The 19336-nt window shown below is 48.7% G+C and overlaps 2 protein-coding genes across 4 annotated transcripts in view; one reads left to right on the top strand and one right to left on the bottom strand.

The window, feature by feature from the left end:
- Nucleotides 1–10985: 10985 nt before the first annotated feature.
- SDR39U1 (short chain dehydrogenase/reductase family 39U member 1) lies at nt 10986–14082 on the top strand. 2 transcript variants are annotated; one of them, XM_007447908.1, is made up of 6 exons: nt 10986–11070; nt 11378–11484; nt 11580–11662; nt 12033–12154; nt 12923–13066; nt 13343–14082. In XM_007447908.1, exons 1-6 carry the CDS (start codon nt 11055–11057, stop codon nt 13753–13755), a joined length of 885 nt encoding a protein of 294 aa, XP_007447970.1. In that variant the 5' UTR covers nt 10986–11054; the 3' UTR covers nt 13756–14082. The 2 variants fall into 2 exon arrangements, with proteins under 2 accessions (XP_007447970.1, XP_007447971.1); XM_007447909.1 differs by lacking the exons at nt 10986–11070; nt 11378–11484; nt 12033–12154 and having other exon boundaries at nt 11581–11662; nt 13343–13755.
- A 1767-nt stretch (nt 14083–15849) lies between these two features.
- The window catches only part of KHNYN (KH and NYN domain containing), an 11645-nt gene continuing 8158 nt past the window's right edge, over nt 15850–19336 (bottom strand). Inside the window, exons 6-8 of one of the 2 annotated variants that reach the window (XM_007447906.1) lie at nt 18151–18258; nt 17841–17942; nt 15850–17301 (exon numbers count right to left, since the gene is read on the bottom strand). In XM_007447906.1, the coding sequence (XP_007447968.1) occupies nt 17049–17301; nt 17841–17942; nt 18151–18258 (463 nt within the window). In that variant the 3' untranslated portion in view covers nt 15850–17048. The remainder of the gene's footprint in view (nt 17302–17840; nt 17943–18150; nt 18259–19336) is intronic. The other variant, XM_007447907.1, reaches the window with a different exon arrangement.

Here is a 19336-nt window from a genome sequence, read left to right as displayed (position 1 = left end):
GCGGCACGTGGGATCCTCCCGGACCGGGGCACGAACCCGTGTCCCCTGCATCGGCAGGCGGACTCTCAACCGCTGCGCCACCAGGGAAGCCCACTAAGAACATTTTGAATTGTAGGATGTTTAGAGCACCCCTGACCTCTCCCCACTAGACGTCAGTAGCAACAGTCTCGTCTCAACCAACTTATGAATCAAAACCATCTCCAGGCTTTGCTATATGTCCCCTGGGGGTGTGGCTGGGGAGGGGTGAGGGAGCTGGGCAGGAATCACCCTCCGTTGAGAACCCCCAGTTTAGATGCGTTTGGCAGCGCGCTGGGCCCTCCTCACAGTCCACCTCGATAAGAAAAGATCTACCATCTGTGGAGCTTTGATCTGAGACGCAGAGAAGACCATCTGTCACTCACTTCTGCAAAACAAATACATGGAACAGATAAGAGGAGGGACAGCATCACAAGTTCTGCACGAACGACAGTCACAAACGGCTGCTCCGTAACCAGCAGGAAGATGAAGGCCTAGAGCCTGCTTGGCCTCCAACTCTTGCCAGTTGAGGGACTGGCCGGAGGAGAGAAAAAGGGCGGGACAGGGACAGACACAACAGGAGCCTGTGGCTGATACCACTCCTCGCTTCCGAGGGCATGGTGATTCCCTTCAATTAAGTGAACTCTTTACAGAAATTCATCTTTAATAAAGAATCAGAGATATACACAAAAGTTTATGAATAAAAATTTTAATCTCAGCATTTTCAGTAGTAGAAAAACTAGATTCCCAGCCATGGAACAAAGTTTAAATAATAAATTCATATGATTGAATATTTTGAAGTTATTAAAAATTTATTTCAAAACATTGAATCATGTAGGAAAATGCAATGTAATAGAATGCTTTTTAAAAGCAACATAAATATCTCCCTGTAGTAGAATCTCAATTTTTGTAATTATATATTGTATGTATGCATAGAAAGAAAACTAGAAGAAAATAACATCAAAATAATTATGGTAGTTATTCTAGATGCTAGGATTAATAACTATCTTTATTTCCTTTATATGCTGGCTCCACACCCCTGGTATTCTAACTACTGCTGACTCAGTACCATACATGGACCTACCTGTGCATAAGCACATACACCCATTCATTCTCCCGCTGGTCAAGGTTTGCTCTGTTGGGGGTAAATACCCTTGCACTTCCAGATCGCATCACTCAGCCCATATCCAGGATGTGGCTAAAGAAGCTAAGCCTTCATGGGATCCCTTGGGTCAGTGCACAGGCATGGTGGTCTCTCCTTGTCAATTAGTGCCTTGCATGGACGTTCTTTTGCCTTTAGCAAAGGTACTGATAGCCAGGGATTTATACCCATGGGAATGGTGTGAGCTGGGAAGTATCGCTGATTGAGCTGATCAGAGGTAGTGGATAAAATGGTCCTGACGAAGCCTTCCCTATGCCACCCAAATCCACTTGCACCTTCTTACAGTATCTTGATCTTGCCCGAGACCAAGATGCCCATCCTTCTTTCCTGAGAGGGAAGGTACAAGTTCAAACCTTCAGTTTAATAGCCAATCACAGTCTCCTAAAAAGACTTAAAGAGGGTTGGCAAATCAAGCTACAGGGTCCTGTGCTGCAGCTGCTCCTGGGTCTTAATTGATATTTCTCATCTCACCCCTCTACCACCCATTCTAGATTTCCCTCCCCTTTGGCCAACACTTGAGTTGGCCTGGGTTATATGTCTGCTGGGGTTACCCAGACTGCTAACCCTGAGGGGGCTGAGTCTTTAGTTGCCTTATATTTGACAGGTTTGACTAGTTGCTGTTGCCCATTTGTAATGATCACTGAGCACTAAAGTACAAGGGATGTCCCCAGCGAATGCCCTGGGTTCAAGTCATACTCTTCTCTTCACCCTTTGTACAGCAACAACCCTAGCTTCTCATAGGCATCATGGTCAATTACTCCAGCCAGTATCGTACCTCCTTTCTTTGCCTGCTGGTCCACTGATATGAGGAGCCCAAAATGGCCAGGTGATAGTCACAAATTCCAGTTCATAGAGGCTTTACCACCTCCCTTGGTGAAAGCATTTTCTTCCTAAAAATTCAGACTCACAGCAACATGGTTTTTAACTTCACTCACTCCATGTAGCTCCAGTGAAAGCTGCAGTAACTAAAAGAGCCATGCTTTATGGAAGTGAGTGCCCTCTCTCATTCTCCTACTCCTTTTCTAACTTTTCGTCCACCTTCTCCTTTCCTTCCATCTCTTCCACCATCCCCACACCTACCCAAACCTGGCCAGGTCACAGATAAGCCAATATCAATTCATCAGAAGTGTCCCTAAAGGTGATCCTCAGTCCCATGGCTCTGGCAGTCTCTATTCCTTATACCCTCTTATCTACACCAAAATCATGTTTGTGACAAAAAAACAGAGAGCTCTCCTGAGCCCAAGGCCTTAGGACAAAGTGGGAAACATCATGGGCCTGCAGGTCTCTGGAATCTCAGGTCTAATTAAGTCATAAACAGTAAATGAAAGGTATCAGGCCAGTGAATGAGAGGCCAGTACAGGGTAGGATATCTCCAACCCAGGAAAGGGATGCTTAGGCTTCAGCCAAACCTGGCCCTAGAGCCAACTCTGAGTGCACCTGAAATCCAGCCTGTCACTAACACCAGAGTGACCCCAAATTTCTAGAGAATTCTAGGCAGAATTTTTGAAATTAAGCCAAGCCTTTTCTTAACATTCTTTGCCACATACTTGATGCTTATCACCACCTACCACTGGAACCAGGACTGGGAAAACAGCACAGAAGCCCTCCAGTCCCAGGATACCTGACAAGAGCCTACGGTGAATGCCGGGCCACAGTTCTGGGATCATCAAACAGACTTCACTTTAATTTATAGGAGACAGGAGGACAGGCTTTCCTGCCTGGCTCCTCCTTCTGAAGCAACTCTCCTGCCTCCATAGCCTCCCGCACCTAGGCTGCCTACACTGAGGGACTGCCAACATCTCCCGCTTGCTCCTGCCTCAGAGCTTGGGAGTCCTAACTCCAAATCTAGTTAGAAATGCAATACAATGTGAATTGAAGAAAGCAGAATATTCAAAAATTCACTACATTCACTTTGACTGCAACAGTGTGGAATACCGTACATTTTGGGAGAAAACTGGACAGAATTCTTCAAAAATGGAGATAATTGTGTCAGAATTATAATTAAATAAATGGCTTATCCATTCTCTTTAAAATTATTTCTATATTTTTACAAATGACCAAAAACATGAAAAATGCAGAGAAACAAAAGTGCTTTCTGAAACTGCTTAGATGCACTAAGATCCCGCGTGCTGCGAGGCGCAGCCAAAAAATTAATTAATTAATTAAAATTTTAAAAAAGAAGTGAGGAGGCTAAACAGTGTACCTCCACCCAGAGCTGAGCCTTCACCTAAGGCAATGGGAGCTGTCTCCCTCCCTCTCTGCCTCCCATCATTCCCCTGGTTACCGTGGCGCCCTCGCCATCCAGCCTGATATAGAGAATTGGTGGATAAACCTAAGGAAACTCTCAGATATTAGAGCAAAAAAATGACTGACAAAAACTAGAGAAATAAAAAGAAAATTGGAGCAGCAGTCTAGGAAATTCAACACCTGAATGACAGAAGTTTGCATCAGCATAAAATTAAAACATTTTCAAATAGTTTACTTCCCAGCCCCCTTTCTCAGCACTGGAGGATGTGCTCCACCAACACAAGGGAATAAACCAAGAAGTGAAGAGAGATCCCAGGATGACAGCCTTTGGTGTGGGGAAAAATCAAAAGTGGGGAATGGGGCTAGTATTTTCATAAACGTTCTTGCAGAATCACTTAATGATTTAACTATCTGCGTGCATATTTGATAATAATAAAGCACGCAAAAGACAGGTGTCGAGTAGCTATTTACTGGGGAATAGAGCATTCCAAATGAAGAGGGCTGGGAAGGGGTACATGTCCGGCAGATGGCACCACTGAGCAGCAGGCAAGACAGCGTGGGAGACAACCAAAGAGCTTGTATGTTGGGTGGATGGTGACAGAAGACAGGCATTCCAGGCACTGCAAGGTTACCTGGTTCTCATATTGGATCCGGTGGAAAGACATTTCTGTGCATCACCAGCAGAGACGCAGGTAATGATTGCTGTAGGCGGTGCCGTCAGCAGCCAATGGCCTTTGCACAGAGCTGCAAACCAAGAGCGGCTGGAAGGCTACTTTATGCCTCCACAGAAGTCAACCTGAGCGGGGCGGGGGGTTGTCCCACCTTCTTCCAGGGAGGCCAGCACCACCTGGCTTGGAGAGCCAGATGTCCAAGCTCAGGGCAGAGGATGGGGAGGTGCAAGCAGGCACGTTTTGTTTGACTTGGTCTCCTCTCCCTGCCAGGCTTCACCTCCTATGTCGTCCCAGGAGTCCCCGCCTTGCTCAACACTCAACTTACAGTGCTTTTCCTTTCCTCCTGCTTTTTTCCTTTCCTCCCGCTTTTTTCCTTCCACTGCTTGGCCTTTGTCTTCACAGAACCCAATTCAAGGTGAAAAATATGATTCGGACGCCAAACCAACCCATGAGTCTCAATAAGGGCACCTGGTCATTCACTCACAGCGGAATGTGTGATTGGCCTATCTGCCTGTAAGTATTGATATTATAATATCAAATTATAATATATTATTATGATGATTATCATATCGAGCATCATCAATGTTGTTAGTCGTCATTATTGTGGTTGTTACTGTTATTATTACTGATTGTTGTCATTGTGATTGTTATAAAATATTGAATAAAGCTTCTCTATCCGTGACAAAAAAAAAATGTCAGCCCTAAGCCAAGGAAAAGCAGGCTCAGTGCCAGGCAGGGCTGGGCAGGCAGTCCTCAAAGTCCCCAGGTGTATCAGAGTCCAGCCCAGGTCCCAAGGGAAGCACTGACACTCACCCCGCAAGCCCAAGTCTGTGTGATCTCAACAAATGTCCAGCACTTGTGGGGAGGCACAGAGGAGAGAGGCAGTAGGGCACTAGTAGGGCAATGTCCCCTACACTGGCTGAGAGGGGATCAGACCCCTGATTTACACAGGGCCTCTTCTCAAAAGCAGCCCAACCCTTCACATCCATCCCAGCCTCCCGCTGGACTCAGAGCCCACTGGAAGTCCAGTCACTAGGCAGCCTCGGCTTCCTTCAGCCTGCCCTGGACTTGGGGCTAGGACTCCCCCAGCTGGCCACCTTTTGAGCAAAAATGTGCCTCTCTGCCATGGCCCTGCCCTCAATCCATAAACAAACTGTGCTGTGCACCTACAGTGTTCCAGGCACAGGGAGACAAGAGTAAATAAGACAGATTCAGTGCCTGCCCTATCAGAGCTCACAGTCTATGAGGCTATGCCTGATTTATGTAATAATCTCATTTTGAAAAAAATACAAGATGTGAAGTTGTGTCATTTGTATAGAATAATGCAAAGTTCACAAATATTATTTCGTTTAACCCCAAAATCACAGTATGATTAGAGCTGGAACACTAAGACTTATCGCTGAAAAGCTGTATGGTTTCGTGGTTAAGCATGCCAGCTCTGGAACTGACTGCCTAGGTTCAAATCCCAGCTCTACCACTTAGTAGCTATGTGCCGACCACAGGCAAAATAATGTCTTTACACCTCGGTTTCTTCATGTCTGAAATACAGGTAATTATAGTTCCCAAATCATACAGTTGTTGTTAGCATTAAATGAACCAATATTCTGCCTAAAACACAGAAGAGCTCAATATAAGTTAGCTAACATTGCTATCACCTAATCCAAAGTCCTAATTGTGTAATTAGAACCCAGAAAGGTAAAAGGACTTCTACAGTCATACAAAGTTTCTGACCCTTAACCAAGGTTCTATTCTCTCTGTCACTGATCTTCTTAGGAACTAGAAAATTCACTCAAAGGAACTTAACCTACCCACCCGCCACTCTAACCAAATGCTTAAATCCCCCTACCTCATCCTCATCTGGTGATCACCAAGCAAGGTGGCTACTCCACTTTCTGACCATTCAGATTAGAAAGTTCTCGAACTAAAATCTGCTTTTTGCAAACATGGTTCAAAAGGATGCATGCACCCCAATGTTCATTGCAGTGCTGTTTACAATAGCCAAGACATGGAAGCAATGTCCATCGACAGAGGAATGGATAAAGAAGATGTGGTACTTATATACAATGGAATATTACTCAGCCATTAAAAAGAATGAAATAATGCCATTTGTAGCAACATGGATGGATCTAGAGATTATCATAGTAAGTGAAGTAAGTCAGACACAGAAAGACAAATATCATATGATACAGCTTATATGTGGAATCTAAAAAAAAAAAAAGATACAAATGAAGCAAAAGGTGGGTAACAGAGCAGGGAGGAGGGTGGATCTGAAGAGGTGAGTGGAGAATAGGGCCTTTTTCCTGTCTGCACCCAATCCCTGAGAGAACCTTCCATTGAGTCCTTTGGCCTGTTCTGTCTCTCATCTTTGGTTGACAGTCCTAAAGCCACACCCGTTCCAGGAATCACATCACAAATAAATTACTCACACTCAAGTCTTTGTTATCAGGGTCTGTTTCTGGGAAAACCCAAACTAAGATATCCCCCGAAATCAAGATTTACTAAATCTACTATAATTAGTACAATGTGATGTTGATGCAAAGACAATCAATTAGAGAAATTAAACAGAAGGGAGTCCAGAAAAAGACACATTCATCCATGGACACTTGGTTTCTGACAAAGGAGGAAATACAGGGCAGTGGGAAAGGACACTCATTTCAGTGCATATTGCTGGGTCAAGAGAATATCCATGGGGAAAAGTGAAATTTGACCCCTATCTCACACACACACAAACATCAGTTCCAGGTGTCCCACACATTAAAAGTAAAATAATAAAACTTCTAGACAATATGACAGGAGTATCTTTATCACCTTGGGGTTTAGAAAGATTTCTTCAAGGCACACAAAAATCACTAACCTTGGGCTTCCCTGGTGGCGCAGTGGTTGAGAGTCCGCCTGCCGATGCAGGGGACACGGGTTCGTGCCCCGGTCCGGGAAGATCCCACATGCTGCGGAGCAGCTGGGCCCGTAAGCCATGGCCGCTGAGTCTGCGCGTCCAGAGCCTGTGCTCCGCAACGGGAGAGGCCACAACAGTGAGAGGCCCACGTACTGCAAAAAAAAAAAAAATCACTAACCTTAAAACAAGCTTCTCAACCTTGCACTATTGATATTTTGAACAGGATAAATTTTTGTTGTGGAGGAATGTCCCGTGCATTGTAGGCTGTTTAAAAGCATCCCTGGCCTCTACCCACTGATGCCAGTAGCACCACCACCAGTGCCCCAGTTATAACAACGAAAAATGTCTCCAGAACATTGCCAAACCTCCCCTGGGGGAAATGTTGCCATGTTTGGTGAGGGGGGACAGAACACACAGTTAGAATTGAATCTCAGATTCAACAACAACAACAACAAAAATAGTGTGTGTCCCAAAAATTTCCTGGGAAATAATTAAATTTTTTCATTGTTTATCTGATATTCAGATTTAACTAGCGGTCCTGTATTTTATCTGAAATTCACCCCCAGTTGAGAATTACTGTCTTAAAGGAAAAATGATTTGATAAATTGGATTACAAGAAGGACTTCTCATCAAAAGACATCTTTAAGAGAGTGAAAAGGCAAGCCACCCTGTGGAGGAAGATCCTTACAGCACATATGCCAACAAAGGGCTCATATGCAGAATTTATACATAATGCCTGTCAATCAATAAGAAAAAAAATAAGACAAACCTAAAGAAACACTGACAAGAGACTTGAACAGGAAATTCACAAAATAAGATATCCAAATGGCCAATAAACATATGAAAGGCACCCAACCTTATTAGTAATCAGGAAAATACAAATTTAAACTACAATGCAACTGGGACTTCCCTGGTGGGACAGTGGTTAAGAATCCGCCTGCCAATGCAGGGAACACGGGTTCGAGCCCTGGTCCGGGAAGATCCCACATGCCGCGGAGCAACTAAGCCCATGCGCCACAACTACTGAGCCTGCGCTCTGGAGCCCGTGAGCCACAGCTACTGAGCCCGCGCACCACAACTACTGAAGCCTGGGCGCCTAGGGCCCGTGCTCCACAACAAGAGAAGCCACCACAGAGAGAAGCCTGCGCACCGCAATGAAAAGTAGCCCCCGCTCACTTCAACTAGAGAAAGCCTGCGCACAGCAATGAAGACCCAACGCAGCCAAAAATAAAATAAATAAAAATTAATTAATTAATTTAAAGAAAAAAAAAGTCTATGGGTTCAAGTCCCATTCTAGGTTTTGGCCAGGTTCGAGTCCCAGCACGTGGGTTCAAGTCCCAATCTGAGTTGCTTGGTTTCACTTCTATCTCCACAAACTCTGGGGTCTAAGGAGACTATGTTAAAAAGGGGGACCAGAGGGGTCCTAGGCTCCTTTATCTGTTGGATCTCCATGTTAGGATCTTGGTTGATTGGTTGATTGGTTGGTTGGTCCTATCATACTTTATTAGAAACTATGTGAAATGATGATGTTAATAGCATTTAGCAAATTACATGCCAGAGCCGGAAAGAAGTTGTAAAAATCTGCCCAAGCAAAATGAAGCAGGGGGCATTCACACAGAGCTGGCATGGGGGAAGGTGCAGAGTTGCCAGCAAACCCCTCATCCTGCCCTGCCCCAGCCCACGCTGAGAGGAAGATCCCTCCCTGAGTCCTGGCTTCCTGTCCCGCCCCACAGTGATGGCCTGACCACCCAGAGACTGTGCTCAACTCCTTTTGCTGTTTCAGGAAGCAGCTGTGGGGGAAACTGTCCCATTTCAATGAAAGAAGTCCTTGTGATTGCTACAGACTCAGGAGGGACCCCTGTCTTCCTGAAGGGCACCAGCTGCACTTGCCCCTACACCCAGATGTGCAGACAGAAATTTCTCAGGTCTTGTTGTCTGGCTCGGATTTGAACGTTTTAACTGCCAAAGTGTCAGATGGACTCTGAGATCTGCAAACGGTTTAACTTAACTAGATCAGTTGTCAAAGGAGAGGCTGAGGAGGAGGGAGAAGCTGACCCACCCATCTCCAGAACCCCAGAGCAAAAAGACTCTAAGGCATTACAAACCTGCTCTCCATCAGCCCCCCAGGGGAGGAGGAGTGGTTGCTGGGATCAGAGCGCTGTCCCTATGTATGACCCCTCTTACAAGGGGCACAAAGCTCTGGAAGGGATTCCCACCTCACGTCCAAGAGGATACCGATGGACCGACCTCCCCCCTCCTGAATCTGTGGTCTAAAGGCATCTGATTTAGCAGACTCTCCTCCCCCTCTCCCCACAGCTCCCCACCCCCGCACTGTCCCAGGTATTGTCTCCTGTCAACCAGGCCTCTGGGTTACAGAGACTGACAAAGCACATGATAGCCTCAGTCCCAAAGCACACTTTGTTTTTGGTCTCTGGAGAGTTCTTTTATTTTCTAGCTAACTCGACAACGCATTTAAGTGAAGATGTGTTCAATTCTATCCAGCATGTCCATTTGTAACGGGAGTGTTTCAGGATACATATGCCACAATGTGTTCCTCCCACATATTTCTTTATATATATATATATATTTTTTTTTTTTTAATATTTATTTATTTGGCTGTGCTGGGTCTTAGTTGCAGCATGTGGGATCTTCGCTGCTGTGTGCAGTATCTTCGTTGCGGCATGCGGGATCTTTAGTAGCAGCATGCAGATTCTTTATTTGCGGCATGCTAACTCTTAGTTGCAGCATGCATGTGGGATCTAGTTCCCTAACCAGGGATCAAACCCAGGCCCCTTGCATTGGGAGCACAGAGTCTTAACCACTGGACCACCAGGGAATTTTCCCCACACATTTTTAAAAGACCATTCCACTTGCAGTGTGTGGAACAGCCTGGAGAGAGAAAAACATGCTGAAGCAGAAATCTATTAAAGAGACTACTGTAGAAAATAGACCAAAGAGGATAATAACTTGAAGAAGGGTCATGGTGGCAGAGATAGAAATAGATGGATCTGGTAGATATTTAGTAAGTAAAATCAAAAGGGTTTTAGATATCCAAGAAGATATATCCAGTGGGAAGTTTTTATAGGATTCAGGAGCTCTGAGGCTCTCCTATAGTTCATAGGCGATTCGGGAAGTCTTCTTTGAAAAAACTGGTAACCGAATTCACCGAGGTAGATTCTTGGGAGAAAGTGCACAATGGGAAGAAAGGAAGATCCGTAGGACCCAGCTTTGAGGAATATCAACATTGTAAGACCTTAGAGGAGGTGGAGCAAGCAACACAGACTGAATAAAGCTGGGCGAAAGACCCAAAAGAGAGTGTGACTTTCCTTGAGGCCGAGAAAAGAACATTTCCAAAGGGAGGGAGGAGTCAGCAAGTGATACAGAGGTCAAGAAAAACGACTGAAAACTAGGCGTTAGTTTTGGTGACACGTGGGAAATTAGTGATACTGGCGAGAGGGGCAATGAATGATAAAGGCAACGCCAGACGGATGTGAAGTAGAAGTATAAAATGGACACCACTCTTTTGAGAAGTTTGGCTATGAAGGTGAAGAGAAAGATAGGACATTAGCGGAGGAAGAGGGCTGGAGAAGGGTTATTTTAAGTCGAGGGGAACTTGAGAACGTTTAAATGCCGACAGGAAGGAGCCGGAATGGGAGAAGAAAAGGTGAAATAATAGGCCGGGTAGAGAGAAATCCATTGTACCTCTGGACGGATTCTCTTGTACTACGTATCCACCAAACTGAAGAGACAGCCATAATTCGGAGGACTGAGCAGCTTCCGGCTTTAGGTCAATGGTTTTTTTCTACACTAAAACCTTCCCTCCTCCGCCTCCTCAGTCTATTTCCCCACCCCCCGGCCTCCTGGCCAAGATCCCCGCCTCTCCTTGCAATGAAATATACAGCCTTCACTACGAATTCTTCCGGGTCGCCAGGCAGGACCACGCCCAGTCCTGCCCGCCCCACGAGTGGAGGGCGCTTCCTGAAAGACGCATGCGCAGAAAGGCTGCAGTCGTCCTAGAGGAGGTGGAGTCTTAAATCTTGCGCAGGCGCGTTAGGTCCTGGTCGCTATGAGGGTTCTTGTGGGTGAGGGAGGGCAGGAAGGGGGAGTGGGAGAAGGCCTGTTTATACAAAGAAAACATAGCCAGAAATTGAGGGCTAGGAGGCCGTTTCTGAGAGAGGGCACCGTCTCGTGCACAGGCAACCTGGTCTTGGCCTCAGAGCCCTAGAAGCCGAATCTCCCTAAACTCTGTGACCTGTGTCACCTCTGCATCGCGGGGAGGGGGCGAGGAGGGGAGAAGTCTGGCGTCAGCTGGGAGGGCACCGGAAGAGGGGGCCACGTGGGGACGGAAGGCGCCCCCGGGAAAATAAACACCTCTCATTTTCTGATCAGGTGGAGGAACGGGCTTCATTGGGACAGCCCTAACCCAGCTGCTGAAGGCCAGGGGCCACAAAGTGACGCTGGTCTCCCGAAAGCCAGGGGCCGGTCGGATCACGTGGGTATGTCCAAATTCTGGAAGCATGGGGTGTGGGGGGAGGCCTAGTTTGGTGGCGCAGGGCGAGGGCTCGCGGGCACTGTGTGCTTTCTCCAACAGGATGAGCTCGCCACGTCGGGGCTGCCCCGCTGCGATGCCGCCGTCAATCTGGCGGGAGAGAACATCCTCAACCCTCTCCGCAGGTCAGCCGGGCCCTGAAGCTGACATCCTTCAGAGCAGAGGGAGGAGAGGGCAGACTCTGAGGAGAACCTGTGAGCTGTGGAGAATGGGACTGCCGGACTGAGACCTCAGCCCGTATCCCGACTGCTCGTTCCCCCACCCCCACTCCTCCACAGCCACTTGCCCTTCCGCTCAGCTGGTGGACCTTGCTCCCCACTCAGGATGCCCAAAGTACATGTGCCTTTTCCTTCTACAGAAGAGATGGACCATTCCTCTAAGCTGCAATGCAGGGTTTTATTAGAAACGGATATGGATGGGCCCCAGGGAAAGAGAGGAAAGGAAGGGTATGTACATGTATTTAGTGGCATTTTATTTCCCCTGTTTTTCCTGCAGGTGGAATGAAGCCTTCCAAAAAGAGGTTCTCAGCAGCCGCCTGGAGACCACCCAAATGCTGGCTAGAGCCATTGCCAAGGCCCCACAATCCCCCCAGGTCTGGGTCTTAGTCACAGGTGTAGGTATGTCCCACACCACCAACCCTTAGACTAGCCAGGGAAAGGAGGGAGCACAGTGAGGGGCAGCTCAGGCCCCAGAGTGCTGGTCTTTTCCAAGCACGGGAGCTACCTAGGCCCTCATTCCATGCATATTTCTCCTGATTTTTGTGTACTTTGACTGAGAAATGGGGACCTCAGAGAAAGTGAAGGGAGTGGCACTGCTCCCAGTGCCAGGGAAAGTCTCACCTACTTCCAGGTCCCTTATTTCTTATAGCACAGTTCTTTAGGAACAGAATTCTTGATTCTTGTATTTTACCTTTGGGACCAAATAACAAATACACACACACACACACACACACACACTAGCCACTATTCTAAGTGATTTGCACATATTACATTTAATCCTTACAAGAAACCTATGCGGTAGGTACTATTATTCCCATTTTAAAGATGCAGAAATTCTGCACAGAGAGGTTATGTAATTTGCCCTTAGTCACAGAGTTAATAAATGGTGGAGCTGAGATTAAAACTCAGGCAGTCTGGCACCCGAGTCTTTATTCTTAGCTTCTCACTCTAGCACCTCACCTTAGCCCCATAACGAAAGATAAGAATGACTCCAGGGCCGGAACAGGTCAGCTCATGGAGAAGATCAAGGGGAAAATATCCATGGCTCTGAGTTCCCATGGGGAGATCCCAAGGGCCAAGGAGGGTGAGGCCAAGGGGAGCCTTGACTGCAAAGGGCCAGACAGGACCAAGGACACGCAGAGCAAGCAAGTGCTGTTCCACTGGCAGCTTACTACCAGCCCAGCCTGACTGCCGAGTACGATGAGGACAGCCCAGGAGGGGATTTTGACTTTTTCTCCAGCCTTGTAACCAAATGGGAAGCTGCAGCGAGGCTTCCTGGAGATTCTACACGCCAAGTGGTGGTGCGCTCTGGTGAGAACCAGGGCCCTGGGTATCAGACAGGGTTGGAATGCCTTCTCTGGGCTGGGAGGGTCGGGGGATAAGGGGAGCTGGGCTTATAGAGGCTGCCTCCACTTCTAGCTACCCTACGGGTGGGAGGGCGGGACATCCCAAAGAGAGCCACACCCCTTGCCTGCCCCAGAGCAAAGTCAACATGGGGAAAAGTTGAGGAAGGGGAAGCAGGAAGGAACAGTGGGACTTCCTGGAGGCTGAGGGGCCTTCCTGTACCGTCCTTCTTGCCCGCTCTAGGGGTTGTGCTGGGCCGTGGAGGCGGTGCCATTGGTCACATGCTGCTGCCCTTCCGCCTGGGCCTGGGGGGCCCCATGGGCTCAGGCCACCAGTTCTTCCCCTGGATTCATATCAGAGACCTGGCAGGAATCCTAGCCCACGCCCTTGAAGCAAGCCACGTGCAAGGGGTCCTGAACGGAGTGGCTCCAGCCTCCTCCACTACCAATGCTGAGTTTGCCTGGGCCTTGGGCGCAGCCCTGGGCCGCCCAGCCCTCATCCCTCTCCCCAGCACGGTGGTACAAGCTGTCTTTGGGCGAGAACGTGCCGTCATGCTGCTGGAGGGCCAGAAGGTAGTCCCAAGGCGGACACTGGCTGCTGGCTACCAGTATTCCTTCCCAGAGCTGGGGGCCGCCTTGAAGGAAGTCATAGCCTAGGTGGGGGAGGCTCAAGGAAGGGCCTGAGGCCTGTCCCTCAGCTGGGGCTTCCTAATGAGAAACTATGAGCTCAGGTTCTCCTCTGCTTAAAACCTGAAACCATCTGGTTCTTAGGGAGTCCTCTTTCTTTCTCATTGTCCCGTTGCCTCACCTTATTTAACTGAGAGACTGCGCTGTTTCAAGGTTGCAATCTCATCAAGTTGGGACCTTAACCTCTTCAACTGCTCCTAAATAAATTCCCAAGTTTGGTTTCCCTGCATGTCCTGTTCCTGGCCCATTTCTCCTTTTTGCTGTGTAGAGAATATTCTGCAGTTTGGGCAATAAAGATGTTATCTCACTAGCTTCAGCTTATCTCTGTGGCCTAGGTTCTGAAATTTATTTCAAGGAGTGCCATCCTAGAAGACCCTTTACTTTACATGGGGTTTTGAAAGTTACTGTTACGGTCCGGGACCCACACGCCTGGAGTCAAGTTCCCCGGTAAATGCGACCCGTGTCCCAACCAAGGACACCCGAGAATCACCAACACCAAGCAGAAAGATTAGCAAAGGATTTATACAAGTACAAGTATAGAAGCTTACACAAACTGTCCGGACAGGGTCCCACTCGGAGAGAAGTGAGTGAGACCCCGACTAACAGTCGGGCGAGGCTTTTATACCCTTCACAGGGCGGGAAGTCCCCAAGGCAGGAAGGAGCTGTTTAATTTTGAATCAGCCAGTCAGGAACCCGGTTCTTCCTGCCCCAAGCAAGTAAGCAAAGCAAGTTTCTTACAGAAGTCAAAATGTACTGTTAGCCCTGAAGCTGTTCTTTCGTTTCTTTCATCACATTATAATGTGCAAATCTCCCTTCTTGGTCCCTCCATTGCCAAAAGAGTTGGCAACAAATTTGAGGCACGAGGTTATGACAAAGGTAGAGGCAAAAAGAATGGTGATCCATTTCCAGTGGGCTCTGTGGTCACCCTGCTTACTTGTTTCACGCAGTGTCATTAGGATGCCAGCAGAGGAAGGGACAAGGTCCAAGTCCAGGACAGCCTTCAGTCTGTCACTGAACAGCCATAAATTGATAAAGCAATCATACACTGGCCCCAGTTCATCAGGCTGCAGCAGGACAAAGTTGTGCAAAGCTTAGGACTGCCAAAGATAAGGACTTGCCTCTCATCTGACTGGGGCCACTTCAGTCAACCAGGATCCCTAGCACAAAAGGGCAGAAGATACCTCCAGCCCACTGCATACTTACCAGCATTGAAAGTGAAAGGTACAAGGAACCTATCAAAAGTTACAAGCTCAATCCTTTCAGAGAAAAAGAGTCCCAAAAGGAGCCTCTCCCTTTTTCTCGACCCTGGTTTCTGCCACACTTTGACCAGAAGCAGTTCCCCTAGCCCCCAATTCAGGCCATATTAACCAATCTCCTTTCTTCTGAGGGGACTATGGGTTGTCTTTGAATCACTGTTACCACCCCGACTAGCCTCTCCAACTCGCCTGCTCCCAGCCCAGCTCAGTGCAGTGTAGTGGTGGACCTCACCAATGGGGAGGGGCAAAGACACTGGGACCGTAGGACCCTCTCCATCATCATTCAGCTCCACATGCTAGTTGCTGATACAAGGATCTGGGGTGATTTCAACTCCCTGTGCCACTCAGGGAACAGAAATCAGCCTAAAAAGAGGGCCATGTCCAGGGACTTGCTGCAGGGCCCAGACAGCACAGAATCCAGGAACACCTGTCTCACTTCTTTATCTGGTTTTGGACTCTTTAGGAAGTTAACTGACTCTGTACTGTTCCTGACAGAATGACTGGCCTCAAAGGTAGAAGTAACAAGCATACTTGGGGATGCACTAAAGGAAGGACTGACTAGTACTGTCCACGGACGGATGTGCTGCCTCGGAGGTAGTAAATCCCTGGTACAGGAGGACTTCGAGCAGATACAGGACAGTGACCTGTAGGAATCAAGGAGGAAAGAATGTCCTGAGGTGACAGCAGCTGGTCTTGTGGCCAGTCAAGTATCTTCTGACTCTGATTCTTCAATTTTCGTTTTCCAGATTGGTTCCTCTAGATACAAACTCTATAAACCCTCCCATCCGCATACACGCACACACAGAGCAGAAGTGGGTCTCGCTTTATGCAACATATATGCTCTGTAAAGAAGATGCTAGGGTCAGGTCACATGAACGTTTTCCTCGCAGAACATGGCTTCATTGGTTTGGTGACTGCTCAACGCTCGATCAAGTGCATTAACCGGGGACTGCGGACTTTCTGACACATTCGTTCAACTGTAAACAAACACCTGAATGCAACAGGAGAGCTGCCATTGATAGGAAGGAACCCTGAGAGTTTTCTGGTAATGCAAACAGTCACCCCTAATTAACCATTTTGTAAATGTGGATTTGGGGGGCAGGGGTTGCCCAAAAGGGACGCAGCCATTATAGGGCACATTATACTGAGGATGCAGTGTTAAAAAATCTAGGGCACAGGTCCTGGGGACAGAAGACCCTCAGCTCTCAGAAAGTGAGGTTTTGGTTAGGAAGCCTGTGCAACCACAGACAGACACACCTGAGGCTTGGTCCAAGTACCTTTCCTCCAAGGAGCTTTCCTCCACGTTCTCATCTCTCCTCCCAACAGGCTTTTTTACCCCTGACTTGTAGGCGGAAGTAAAGACCAAGATCAATCAAGGTCACAGGCAGGCATAGCTGAGACCAGAAGCCGAGTCTCCCTCTGCCTTCTCCACCAGATCCCCGCTGCCCCACTGTGACCCAGACCCCATAACACTAGCCTTTCCAGGGCCCAGCATTCCCTTTGATGCGCCCAGGAGCCCAGCCAGGCCCGGGACTCGTCCTGTCCTCTGGCCATCAGAGCAGCAGCCAGGAGGAGGAAAGGCTTAGCTTCCTGGCCACCTGTTCTACATTCCCCTCCCACCCACCCTAGCCTCCATCCCCAGCTCAGCGTGGAGGAGGGGCCGACAGTCCCCATCTCCGTGACCCACCCTTCCCAGCAGCCCCCATTCACTACAGAAACCCTGCATAAAGCAAGGTTAAGAAGTTAAGGCTGAGCAGAACCTCCTGAGAGCTGGTTGAGGTCCTGACTCAAGATGAGATCAGGTCACCTTACAGACCTGTCCCCAAAGTGCCCCAGGCAAGAGCATTCCCCACACACGAATGCGCTTCCTTGGTGCTTCCCGGACACAAAGCACCAACTCGGGGTGAGACTGGGTCAGGGTCTGAGCAGCAGAGGGACCCTCACAGAATGAGCTGAGCTGGATGAGGCTGGAGCTGACGGGGTGGCAGTCACTCAGACAGGTGAGGCTCAAAAGTTGAGACTGAGCAGGGCCTCAGAGAGCTGGTTGATGTCCCGGCAGTACGGCTCCCGCTGCAGGATGAAGTCCACCTTGTGATCCTGGCCCCAAAACACCTCCAGCAGTTGACGCCGGAGCCGCTCTGTCTCCCGCGTCTTCCGAATGCCACCACTGCCTTTTTCCTCTTCTTTTCTCCCCTGCTGCTGATTACTGTGTTCTGTGAAGCCCCTGGCAGAATGCTGCGCCTTAGAAGACCCCTGTGCCCTGGGAAGAAGCAGAGGGAACAGGAAGAACTGATGAGCATCCTCGAGGGACGAGAGAGCCCAGTGGGCCTCCCTGCTCTCCACTCCCAGTCAACTGCCCTGCCTAGTCTGGGCTCTGGGGAGTGACCCTGAAGTTCCAGAAACTGACCACTGAGGGGCAGTATCAATCCACTTCTGAAGGGAAGATGGCCTGTTCCTTTGGAACCTGGAAGGTGAACCTGGCATTATCTAGTTCTAATCTAATAAATTAATCACTTTATGTCCTACAGAAGGCATGCTCAATGCAGCTGGCTATAAGTGAAAGCAAGCACCTTCCAAATAACTCCATCCAACACACTGATTAGGGAAAACAGGAAACAGGAGTTTCCCTTCCAGCCAGGAGGGTCTGAGTCAGGATTCCTTGGGCCAAGCCCAAGGCAACTTGAACTACTACAGAATAAAGCTGGCCCAGATTGAGGTCATTCTTCCCCCAATTCTCCAGGCCTCCAAGGATCCTGCAGAGCAAAAGCCAGGGCTGCCCAGGAGAGTCTGAGGCATTACCTGACCGGCTTCTTCAGGAACTCATCCAGTGTAGGGCCATTTCGCCCCAATGGATCATCAGGCACCATGAAGAGGTTTCCCACGAAGGTGAAGGGCAGCAGGCTGGATGGGCACAAAGAACGTGTGGTCACAGAGGGGCCTTTGCCCACCTCCCGGACAGTTAAGACCAACACCATCAGAAGCTGCCAGCTACCATCCTTCGCAAAGCAATGTCAGCCCCTTCCCAGAGTCCTCACCCGGTGGCAGAGCAGAGCTGGTTTTAGAGAAAGGTCTGAGTCCGTGCCCTGTGCTCAGGGGAGGGCTCCCTCACCGCTCTCTAATGATTGCCATCCACTTCTCAGACTCCTCTGCCAGGTCCCGGAACTGGTCATTGGAGACAATGATCCCATCGGTCTCTTCAGCCAGCTTCACCATGAACCTGTCACGAAAACCACGGCAGCCATATTGGGATTCTCCAAGGTCCCAACCTCAAAGAGCGTTATCAACTCCCGTGACCCACTTCCGGTGATGGAGTTCTGGCCCCCTCACCTTGACCCAGCCGCCAGGTGACTGACTGCATACAGGTGCCACGGGTTAGAAAGGAAACCCATGAAAGATGAATCCATCGTGGTTCCCCAATAGCATCCCCTCAAGTCACCACAATCCTCCACTCAACACTTTGTGCCTCATTAGTATGAGACAGAAAGATCTGGCTCTGGCTCTGTCTTCTTCCACCGTGCCCCCATGAATCATTTACAGATCCATCATGCTCCTCTTCTGAAAGGCTTTCCACTCTGCTTCCTTGTTTTCCAGTTCCACCATTATCATCTGAGCTACTTGGACATTGCAAGCATGGTACTATTGCATAGCCTCCTGATGAGGGGGTCCCCTGCCCCCAGCCACTTACCACCCTCCAGCCTCTCCTGACCTCCCCCAAGAGAACATGCTCTTCCTACACAAGTCTTCCAAACTTGCCCTTTATCTACCGAATATTTCCACATGCCCAGGCCTGGCAGCCAAGGCCATCTAGAACCCAGCTCCAAGCCACTCTTATGGCCTTATCTCGCCCCATACTCCCTGCTGTACTCAGCTCCTGCCAAAATCAATGAGCAGATTACACCCTGTTCTTCAAACATGCCCCGTGCTGTCCGACTTCCATGTTTCTCAAACGATTCCCTCCATCTGGAAGGTGCTTCCCCAACCTCACTGATGAACGGAACCACCAGGGGAACTTTAAAAAAAATAGATGCCTGGGCCCCACTTTAGTAATTCTGATTCCACAGGACTGGGGTAGGATTCATGAGGTGAGTCCTTTTTAACAGGTTTAAAACCTAGAGCTCCAACGCATCCCATGTCCTTGTCAATCAATCAACAAAAACTCTCAAAGCTTTCTCTTCCCACAAAACCCCAGCCATAAGGGGGATCCCTTTCCTCTCCATTCTGTACTGTTTGGTTTACAGTTTCTTTGGGCTCTTTGAAGTCGAGAATCAGGTCTTCCCTGATTCCCTGCATTCCTG

This window comes from Lipotes vexillifer, unplaced genomic scaffold (genome assembly GCF_000442215.2).
Source record: "Lipotes vexillifer unplaced genomic scaffold, Lipotes_vexillifer_v1.1 scaffold558, whole genome shotgun sequence".
Classification (NCBI taxonomy): domain Eukaryota; kingdom Metazoa; phylum Chordata; class Mammalia; order Artiodactyla; family Lipotidae; genus Lipotes; species Lipotes vexillifer.
The sequence above is the reverse complement of the archived record's forward strand: the minus strand, read 5'-3'. Positions and strand labels throughout refer to the sequence as shown.

Bases quoted from the DNA above. Each gene is read 5' to 3' on its own strand.
- SDR39U1 (XM_007447908.1), top strand. The intron at 11,485-11,579 runs GTATGTCCAAAT...TTTCTCCAACAG, and splicing joins GGGCCGGTCGGATCACGTGG to GATGAGCTCGCCACGTCGGG. The intron at 13,067-13,342 runs GTGAGAACCAGG...TGCCCGCTCTAG, and splicing joins CCAAGTGGTGGTGCGCTCTG to GGGTTGTGCTGGGCCGTGGA.